The following is a 10,738-nucleotide window of genomic DNA, read 5'->3' as shown; positions in this document are numbered from 1 at the left end:
TGAATATACTATTGTAGGTACATAGTGGTCGCTCAGACCATCAGAGCAAGAATGTGTCAAATTAATACCACATGGATGCTTGCGATGAGTTCACAACTCATTAGACATTGATGATTGTGTCGAACTCGTGCTTGAAACGAATTGCAATGAACTTTAGGTATGTTGATATATTTGTGATGAGTTTCAAACACGCGTAGACTTGCGATAAGTCTCAGACATGCGCAAACCTGAGATGAGTTTTGGATGTGCACAAACCTGTAATAAGCTTGAAGCCATTGCAGGCCCATGACAAATGTAGAATTATTGTACAAGCGGGAATAAATGCTAAATACACGTGCATCTTTAAATTATACGCGTGACAAGATGCCTCGTGGGCCTAGTAAAGGAGAGCAATGCAAATAACGACGTCATTTGAAGAATCTCGCTTGACATGGGCCTAATAATTCTACGTGGGCCTAGTAAGGTATTAACTCCCATTCTCCGTTATCAAATTCTATATTTAAGTTATTTTTTCACTAATAAATGCTATTAATTAGATTTATTTTTAATACTTTTAACAATATAAACCTATATATTTTAAAACTGACTCATAAACAAAACCATTCTTTCACCCAAGTTGTGACTAAGCAATTCAACCATCCGAATCAAATTGGTTACCCCATGAAGTCCTAGTTAGATAATAATTTTTTTTTAAAACAGAAATAAATATATAAAATTACAAAAAATGTAAAAAATGGACATTTTTATGATATTTTTATTGGTGTTGATATATAAGATGTACATAATTATATTTAAAATTACAAAAAAAATATATATTCTTATAAATTTTATATAATAAGTTCAGTATGTCATATTTATATTAATTTATTATATATAATAGTTAAAAAGTAATTAACTTTTATTTTTTATTTTATAAATGAATGTAGAGTCAAAATAAAACCAAATTTGATTGGATTCAAATGAAAATTTCCAATTGTCGGATCAAATTTGGGTGCAAGTTTTTAATAATTGGTTCGGATTTGGATTTTGCTAACGTTTATAGCCTTACAAGTAGGGGCTCTTTCGTACACAACATTTATTCAAATGTCTAACCTTATAGGGTATAATATGAGGAGGTTTAGTATAAGGTTGAGAGTTGTAAACAAAAGTGACAAAAAAATTGTTTGGCAAGCTTTTTAAATTTATCTATGTAATAACCCAAACACCAAGATATCGATGGCTCGTGGCCATTCAATTCCTCCACAATCACTTTTGCATTGGAAATAACTATTTATTGTTGCCATTCTCTTTGATAAGTAAATGACAAAGCTTTAAAATCTTTTATAAGCTATGCCTTAGTTGGCTCCTTAACCAAACCCACTTTACCAACTTCAACAAGAACAAAATTAAAAAAAAAACTATTATAAATACAAAGTCCAAAAGCCCCCTTCTTGTCATTCATAAAGCCCCTTATTACATATAAAATAAAAACAATATTATATGGCAAAGATGGAAGGTATAACATGTTATACACAACTATGTCACTATTGGCATTAACATAAAACCCCTTGTTCTCTCTCTATTTAAGTTATTTTTTCACATAACTAAATTCTATTAATTATATTTATATCAAATACTTTTAATAATATAAAACTCATATTTAAAAAAAATGACAAAAAACCTTCCGTACATGTGGCAAACAAACAATTCAACCATACAAGTTAAATGAGTTAACCCATGATGCCATAATTAAATTATATATATATATATATATATAATTTATAAAAAATAGATACATTATTCCTACCATTATCATCATCTAAATTTGTCACGTTCAAAGCACATGCACACTTACTAGTAAACATAAAACACACACATGCAGAGGGAATGGAACTCTATTAACAATGATTTGAGAACTACCTTGCTTTTCAGTCTCCATTGCAAGGTTCTTTTCCTATCTCAATAGCAATGAGAAGACAATCAGAGTATCCCATGCATCCTCTTCATTTGAATCCTTTTATTTTATTTATTTGATGATAAATTAGAAAAAAAGATGAAATGTGGTGATAATTCAAAGGGCTTTTGCCTATGTGCCCATTTTAGTAAGGATTGACTGAATTTGATAGCTATTTTACTAGTTGTCCAACCAATCATCATTTTTCTCCATACCGGTCACAATGTGTATATAGTTTACAATCACTTGATCTCTTGCATTTATGGTAGGTGTGGAACAAAATGATTGGTCCCACAACTAGTAAAACAACTATCATATTCAGCTAATCTATTATCATTTGGGGGAACTGATGTGTAGTGCCTTCAGTCTCTTTGAATAACTTATCTATAGTGATTAACCAAAATTATCCATGTTCTCCAATTTCTTACACAGATAAACTAGTTGTCAACAAATATAGCTTATGTTATTTATGCAGTTCTTCAAAGCACCTAAACCAACTTATCTGAACCCAAGCTTATCTTCAATTCAGCCCTCTCCTAAATAAGCCCTATGTCCCATAAGAGATAAATAACCTTGCCTCATCTAGGATAGATAGCTAGAAAGCTTACGACACCAAAATGACTGGTAAGGAGTTTCTTTTTCTTTTTTTCATCTCTACATTAACATTTTTTAGCTTTCAACCGTCTTTGACCTATATTCATCCCAATTACTCCTACTCCATTTATTAGAGGTACATTTTGGTCTTGGTCTCTTTTAAATGCTTTTTGGTTGGTTAGTTTGATTTAATGAGAGTTGAAGAATAATGAATGTTGAGATGAATGAGTGGAAAAACTATAAAGAAAGATATCAAAACTAAATGATCGTGAGAACTCAAATGGAAATCCATTGGATCTGATAAAGTCAAGAAGATTATACGTCTCGATACCTTGGACGTGAAAATCAACTTTAAAAGGCTCCATAGACAAGAATAGGGGTGTTAATGGGTCGGGTTAAATGGTAAACTCGGCTTGACCCGACCCTATAAGGTCTGGCATATTTGGCTTTAGGGTCGGGTTAGGGTTTGGGTTCTTCGACTTGTGCCGGCTTGGGTTTTGACTAACCCGCTCCACCGAGTCATGATGCCCTACATATGTACAAGGTATTCTTGTAACTTATTGACTTCTAACTCCATAGCTTTAAAGTTTAAGATTTATTTACATATTGATTTTGGTTTTCTTTTTCTTCTTTTTTTAAATGAAAAAAAGTAGCACCTTAGAATCTATAAAACAATTTCCAAACTTAAACTAATGGATTTTATGTTTTCAAAACGTGTTAAAAAGATACAATTGAAATGCTATGGGTGTGGGTCTGGTTGGCATCGGGTTAGACCATAAAGGGTTGGGTCAAGTTCGGAAATTATGTATTTTAAGCTAGTTCAGGTTTGGGCACTGGATGGTCAGGTTAGGGTTGAGGCAAACCCATGACGAACTTGACATGTTGACATCCCTAGACACAAGAATGACAAGATGAGATAAGGGAGGCTAAGATGGTAATGGTAGAAACAGCTAACAAGCAAACTAAGCTACAAAAGCTCACCTGAAAGGTGGGTAATTGTACACATAAGATTGGGAATTTTTTTTCTTCATAAGCTCTTGACTAGTTTGAGTTTGAAAAATTGAGTTGCAACAATGTTCTTTCCTTCTTTGGGAAATGAGCCAAAAGCACGAGGTTAAATAACCTAGTTTTACTTCTCTGTAATCATTTTGTGTCTATTCGTTTTTTGGATTATGAGAAAAGGAAAAGTTGGCCAATGGGATTTGGTTTCCCATTGACCAAGATGCCCATGTTCTTTTTTTAGGTTTATATAGGATCTATGAAAAAATTATTTCCCTAGATACTTTCCCACTAGGGAAAATTTGACAACACTTGGATGGGACAAAATTGCCCCTTTTAATAATGGCTTTTATGGTTAAAATATTCATTACCTTATTCACTTGAGAAATAAAAGTAGGGCTATTCATAAGAAGGCCCAACCCGACCAACCCGACCAACCCGGACTGACCCAACCCGAGTCGACCGGATTTTCATCAACACCGGTTGGTTTCGGTTTTCTTGTGTAAAAACCGAAACCGAACCGAACTAGTCTTCCTACTTAACTAGTCTTCTACTAGTTCGGTAGTTCCTAGATTCCTACTCAACTAGTCTTCTACTAGAACTAGAACAACCCTATCTTCTAGTTCCTACTTAACTAAATTATATCTATCATAGTTTATATAGTCTTTTACACCAAATAGGCAACTCATTAGGCAATTACAATTAGAATTAGGTGTTCTCTTTTACCTAGATTAGAATTTAGAAAGTTTCTTTAAATATAAATGTTTCAGCCTTCTTTCTATAAAACAGTTTGACTTTCTATTTTATTGTCTTATTGAATATTGATTTTTGTCTTTTGTCTTCTAACTTTTGTCTTATTGAATATAAAAGCTTTTTGAGAGGAATAGGGGTTAGTAAAGTTGACACTGGACCAAAGGTGAGACAAGTTTCAGAAATAAGGTTTGACTATAGGAGCAAAACCGACCCAATCCGACTCAAACCGACCAGGTCGGTTTTGCCTATCAGTGGGTCGGTTTCGGTTTCCACCTTAGGTAACCCGACCAAGTCGGGTCGGTTGGGAAAACCCCAGTAAACCGACCCAACACGACCTGTGTACAACCCTAAATAAAAGAACATAGATAAATACACTTACTCACATTTACCCTAATGAGTAGCTTCTGAAAAAATGAATGAGGCCTTTTAGCTAAGTTATTACTAAACTCACTACTAAATATGGCCACTTCTTTAGAGCTCTGGCCATGAGGAGTTGGAGAGGGATCGGTAATTTCGTGGTGATTTATTCTATCATTCTGTTGTCCTATGTCGTTAACTACATAGTAGGAGTTGCAACAAGAGCGTTGAATTGCTAGAACTGAAAAAACACTCCAATATCTAAATCTTAAGAGACCATACAAAACCAAAAGGCAGTAGCTCTATCATGCTGATTTTTTTTGTAGTCAACTAGAGAAGAGGGCTACGAGGAGGAGTCCATGTGTGTCATCACATGAGAGGAGACCAGCACTAATGTAGACAACAGGAGCTGGCCTCTTATTGGTGCTATAGCATTGGCCACGTTGGTTAATTATAATAAATTGTGATAAATTGAGGAAAAATAGATTAAGATGGTTTGATCATATTTATCAAATATCATCCATGGCACTAACTAGCAAGAAGAATTTGTCTATTATAAGTTTATGGTCTAAACAAGCTAGGGGCTGATAAAAAATGGGCATGGGTTGAATCATTGAAGTATTAAGAAACGATTTAAGTACCTATGATTTGATAATGGATGTAACAATGAATTGTTGAAGGAATGTATAAAAGTGCACCTTGATAGGCTCTCCCCCTTTGAATTGTTGAAGTTGATAAATTTTAATTTGGTCAAGGAATGTATAAAAGTAAAGAACAATCTTTTTGCCAAATTATTGTTATTATTATTATTATTATTATTATCACAAAGCACGTTTCATCATTCATTCTTATTCATTTGGGTGGTCTTGGGAGTTGGGTAGTCTGATTTGATTATGATAACGAAAAGACATGATACCAAAAAAAAACTTGGAACCAATCAATCTGTATCTAGGGGTGAGCATTTGATTTATTTGGTAAAAAACCGAACAATATAAACCAAAATTTTAAAAACTGAAATAAAAAGATGATATATATGTTAATATATTATAACATAATATATTAATATTATGAAATTGAATTTCACTATAATATATTAAAAGTATTATATAATATATTAATATATAAATATATTAATATATTATATATTACATGTCAAATAACAAAATTTGGTTAATTGAATGTCTAATTATGAAAACTGAATGAATAAAAAAAAAAAAATCGAACCAAAAAAACCAATGGGACACTGATGGGCTCGGATATGCTATCCACAACTGTTCCCATATCCTTACCAATGGAACAAATGGAACATTACAACTACGTGTGATGAGATGTTCTTTTATTCATGGCATCACAATTGTGTTTTGTGGCTAAGAATGTGGGAACGATTAATAGGCAACAGTTCTAGAGTATTTATTGGCACTTTCTGTTGGGAGCTGATCTGAAGTTCAAATTTGCCCCCATAGAGCGTATCCCAAAAATTTTTACAGTAAATCTCAATTATATATTGAAAACATTTTCTAATGACAAGTAGAGAAGATATTCTCAATCCACGCTGAGATATATGCATGTGGGACATTTTTTAGGCGCATTCTGTGGAGCCACTCAACCTAAATTCCCTTTTCTGTTAATATACCATTTTGACAAGATTTATAGATAAGTATGCGCGGACACCGCATTCGTTTTTATTTTTTATTTTTTTTACACACCGCATTCAACTGTACATCTGTAATAACATTTTTGGACTATCAGGGAGATATTACTAATATACGGTTAGATGATCGTGCTTTTGAGAGTGTATACCGTATACAGAACTTTGGCTTACAAATACAGACTTACAGTATATGTATATCCCATTGCCGCTACACCGCAGCGGTCTCTCCACCGTTCAGCACGTTCTAAAGTCGCACATGCACATCCTCCGGGGCCCGGGCTTGGGAGTCGGGAATTGGGATCATCGGCCCGCCTTGCCAACCAAAGCTGGTCCCACACACCATACGTCCATGAGTGATGAGTATCGAGTCAGCGGCCTCTTTTCCAAGGTGGGTCCAGTGGACGTGGACTCCTGGTCCCCAAATCATCAGCCCAAGTGGGTCCCACACAAATTCCCCTGGCCCTGGGTCATGCCGTGCGGATACTCGACAAAACCATATTGCCCAATCATCATAAAAAATATATATAGAGTAGAGAAAAGAAAAAGAGCTTGGCATTTGGCCCAGATGTTAAAATGACTTAAAACTACGGAAATTCTAAGTTGGCCAGCCCCCAGCATCATCTCCCCCAATCCCCATCCCATTTGCCCCTGGCTTTTCTTATTATCACATACAGCTCCACCCTCTGATCCCAGATTCATCGAATCTTTCTATGTACTTCGTTGCATCTTGCATCTTCCCCATTTTCTCCTTCCTCGGTTACATAAATCTAGAAACTCCAGATATCATCGTCAGGATCTTATATTGCCTTTGATGATCAACGGCTCTTTTGCAATGCTGCTGGTTGACTCTATCTCAATTGTCTACGTCACCCTCAAAATCTAACGGTTCAACATCGCCTGATCTCTTCGTTTGGTCAATTGTCTTTCTCGGTTCTTTGACCATATCCATGATCTTGTTAATATACGTGCTTTCCTTTTTCTTTTCTCCGCTGGTCTCCAACTCCGAATATGAAGGTGCTCTTAATTGCCACGTGGGAGGTTCCGGATCACCGCTCCATAGTCTGTAGTCTGTACACAGGGAAAACCTTATTACCAATAAGGACAAAGGAGTAATACAAGAATAAGTTGAGGGTACAAGTGTCAAAAAGGAAACAAGAGTGCAAAGACGTAGAAGAGTAGAGCGAACTCCCGCTTTAAATATATATAGTGTATACCTACGCAGCAATATACAGTGCCTCTTTCTTTCTCGCGTTCGCTCCCTCACACGCAGCGCTTCTCCTAGAGCTTTCTCTCCCATTCTCCGCTTCGTTCGTCGTCACTCTGTAAGCTTCTCACAATTAGGGTTTTTGCCTTGTTTGTTGGAGCTCGCAGACGATCGGAGAGGGAGATATCTCTCTCGATCGACCTCAAGTAACCCTAGCAATCCATGGTGTTTCAGGCATTGTCGGAAGCCGAGACATCGCAGAGAAAATCCATGGCCACTGCGCCCGTCAAATCGCAGCCTCTTCACAATTTCTCCCTTTCGTTCTTGAAGTGGGGGAAGAACCAGGTTAACAATCACCGCTGCCGGAAACCAGCCGATACCACCCGAGAATCCCCGCCGCACGATCACCGTTCCTCGGCTTCCGAGTCCGAACCCGACGGTGCCTCCCTCTGCAAGAAGGATTGTGATTCGGAGGCTCGGAAGTTACCGATCGGATCTCGAAGTGTTAAGAATCGTTTCTCGTTCGCCTCCTGTTCCACTACTCCGTCGATGGAGAAGTCGCCGAAGAGCCCCACCGCATCGGAAACTGAAGCTGCCGGAACTGAAGACGGTAGGAGTAAACTCTTAATTCGTCTTCGACCTGGAGGAAAGGAAGAATCCGCGTCGAAGAACAAAACTGACGTTGCTGCTGATGAAGAAGGAAAAGAAGTAGAGGAACCGGTTTCGAAGCCGTGGAATCTGAGACCGAGAAGAGCTATTTTCAAGGCTCCGAATGAGATCGGTGGTGTTTCGAAGAATGGAGAATTGCAGGAGAATGTCTTTGCATCACACCCAGAGAATCTTCCGAAGTCTCTTCGGTTGAGAGGTTTTGCCGAAGCACAACATGTAGAGAAGAAGGAGAAACAGAAATTCTCGATCTCGCTTTCCCGTGAGGAGATTGAAGAGGATATCTTTGTGATGACCGGGTCAAAACCAGCTCGGAGGCCGAAAAAGAGAGCGAAGAATATACAGAAACAGCTGGATGTAAGAAATTTGTCTTCCTATTGCCCCTCTATTTATCAACCTTTTTTTTTTTCTTTGAAGTCGACGATGTTCTAGACTTCTAGTTGCTTTGTTTTCTATTTCGTTCCTATTTTTGCTTCCTAACCGGAATCTATGATTTTCTCACAGAATGTTTTCCCTGGTTTGTGGTTGGCTGGGATTACTCCCGATTCATACAAAGTTCCTGATGTTCCTACAAAGGTTTGATTCTATTTCTACCTCCTCTTTTATCCTCTAATTATCTTTGATTTTTTTCGTCTGATGGTTGTTTGATCCGAATAATGAAGCTCCTGGTTATGTTTCTTGCAGAGGTAGAGGCCATAACTGTGTGTTTGATTATTGGAAGATTCTGGAGTTTGGAGGCTGACTGCTTCTACATTGAGACCTCAATTGGAGGTACAATACCGTAAATCTGTAAAGAGGAAAGGAAACCAATAATATCTAATTATTGAGCTTTTAATTAGTTTGTAATGCAACATTTGAGATGCATGGCCGGAGGGTTTTAGCTGTTTTCCTTGTAAGTAGTTTCAGATGTAAATATGAAGGAACAGATGGATGAATTGAGTGGATCTTGTTCTTTTTTTTTTATTTCACCACGGAGAGTTGTTTTTCTTCTTCGTGAGTCCTGCTTTGGTTAGGAGGTTTTATGATTTATTGATTAATTATAATTTTCCGCAGGCATCCCTCTTTCTAATTAGGAAGTATTGTGATTTATTGATTAGTTATAATTTTTCGCAGGCATCCCTATTTTGTTGGGGCAAGAATAGCAAGAGTATAATTAGATTGCAGACCCAACATTAATTCGATATATATTACAGGATCAACATCTTGTTTCCTTATTCTGCAAGAATTCTTGCATCAAGTTCAGCTTCATGAGCTTCGAGAGGAACAGCTGATGAGGTCTAAAGTTTATGTTGGCACTGTCTTTTTTTTTTTCCTTTTCTGCATCCAATGATTACCTTGATGATTGGCTTACTATTTCAGTTGTGAGATTTTAGTAGTTGAAAGATTTTACTCAGCCTTCTTTAATTCTTTCAGAGAGCTCTCAGTTTCAGCTATCATAACTTGCAACTCTTTCTTAATTGTAATTTCCTACCTTACTGTGCTGGGATCTTTTAACTCATGCAGGGTCTACACTGAGTTTTGCATTCATTTAACATCTCTTCCAAGGTAGGTAATTAGGTTTACAATAAGGCTGTGTTTGGTTTGAAGGAAAAAGTAAGGAAAGGTAGGGAAACCTTTACAAAACTTGTATAGGTTCCCTACCTTTCCCTACTTTTTCCCAAGGTTCTAAATATCGATACAGGCCGATATGCTGGTCCAGCTACCCTCTGAACCATGGCCTGACCCGATACACCCCCTGTAGGGGCGTACCGGGAAGGCCCTGATATGATACGTATCGGCCGATACGGGCTGATGCGTAACGATATTTTGAACCTTGCTTTTTCCAATGCTCTTCTACCCCTTTTACATAGCCAGGGGAGTATGGCCACAAGCTAGTGTGTCCTACTAAATGATTGGATCCTTGTGTATGCTTGACCTGGGTACAAGCAACTATACAAGTAAAATTAACCAGTTTGTATTTTCTGTTCTGATTTCCCCTATTTGTGCATGGAAACTAAACCTGAGCTTGTTGATTTTATGTAGAGCTTGTTAATGTCTTTGAAGTATATTGCCCTCCCAAAATGAGATTTCTCAATTTTTTTTCACTGGATTTCCATCATTATTAGATGATAAAGAAGCCATTCTGTGGGAGTGTAGGTTTATCAAGCCTCTCATTGACCTTTGTTACCATCTATTTGAGATAATGTTTGAGTAGTCCTATTTGTTTCACTAGCCAAACAGAACTTTTATTTTTCTCATTTGCATTATCACTAAACCATTATGAGATTCGTCACCTTCATTATCAAGGAGCAGTAGTAGAAGATATTGAATCATGAAAGGGCTTCAATCACTTTTCTCACTTATGGATCAACTCACGAAATCATTTACTGTGGATTTCTGATACAAAAGAGAAACCCAGTTATACTTCTCAATAGAATCCTCATTCTCCAAAATAGTCCCATATTTCATAAAACATGGATCAGGCTTTACAGTACTACTTTTTGAAAAGATAAATTATTGTCAGTGCCATGAATCCTGGTAATAGACACAGCCTTAAGCTACCTCTATATAGCAGTGGAATCCATACATGTTGAATCATTGC

At 36.8% G+C, this 10,738-nt stretch overlaps 1 protein-coding gene across 1 annotated transcript; it reads left to right on the top strand.

The window, feature by feature from the left end:
- The first annotated feature begins 7,516 nt into the window (after positions 1-7,516).
- Positions 7,517-9,213, top strand: LOC104598448 (uncharacterized). The gene is made up of 3 exons (XM_010260511.2): positions 7,517-8,514; positions 8,662-8,733; positions 8,842-9,213. The coding sequence occupies exons 1-3, from the start codon at positions 7,714-7,716 to the stop codon at positions 8,845-8,847; spliced, it is 879 nt and encodes a 292-aa protein (XP_010258813.1). The 5' UTR covers positions 7,517-7,713; the 3' UTR covers positions 8,848-9,213.
- The last annotated feature ends 1,525 nt before the right edge of the window (positions 9,214-10,738 follow it).

The sequence above is a fragment of the Nelumbo nucifera genome, chromosome 6, assembly GCF_055504915.1.
Source record: "Nelumbo nucifera cultivar China Antique chromosome 6, China Antique-T2T, whole genome shotgun sequence".
Classification (NCBI taxonomy): domain Eukaryota; kingdom Viridiplantae; phylum Streptophyta; class Magnoliopsida; order Proteales; family Nelumbonaceae; genus Nelumbo; species Nelumbo nucifera.
Note: the sequence above shows the minus strand (reverse complement) of the source record. Positions and strands in the feature narration are given on the sequence as shown.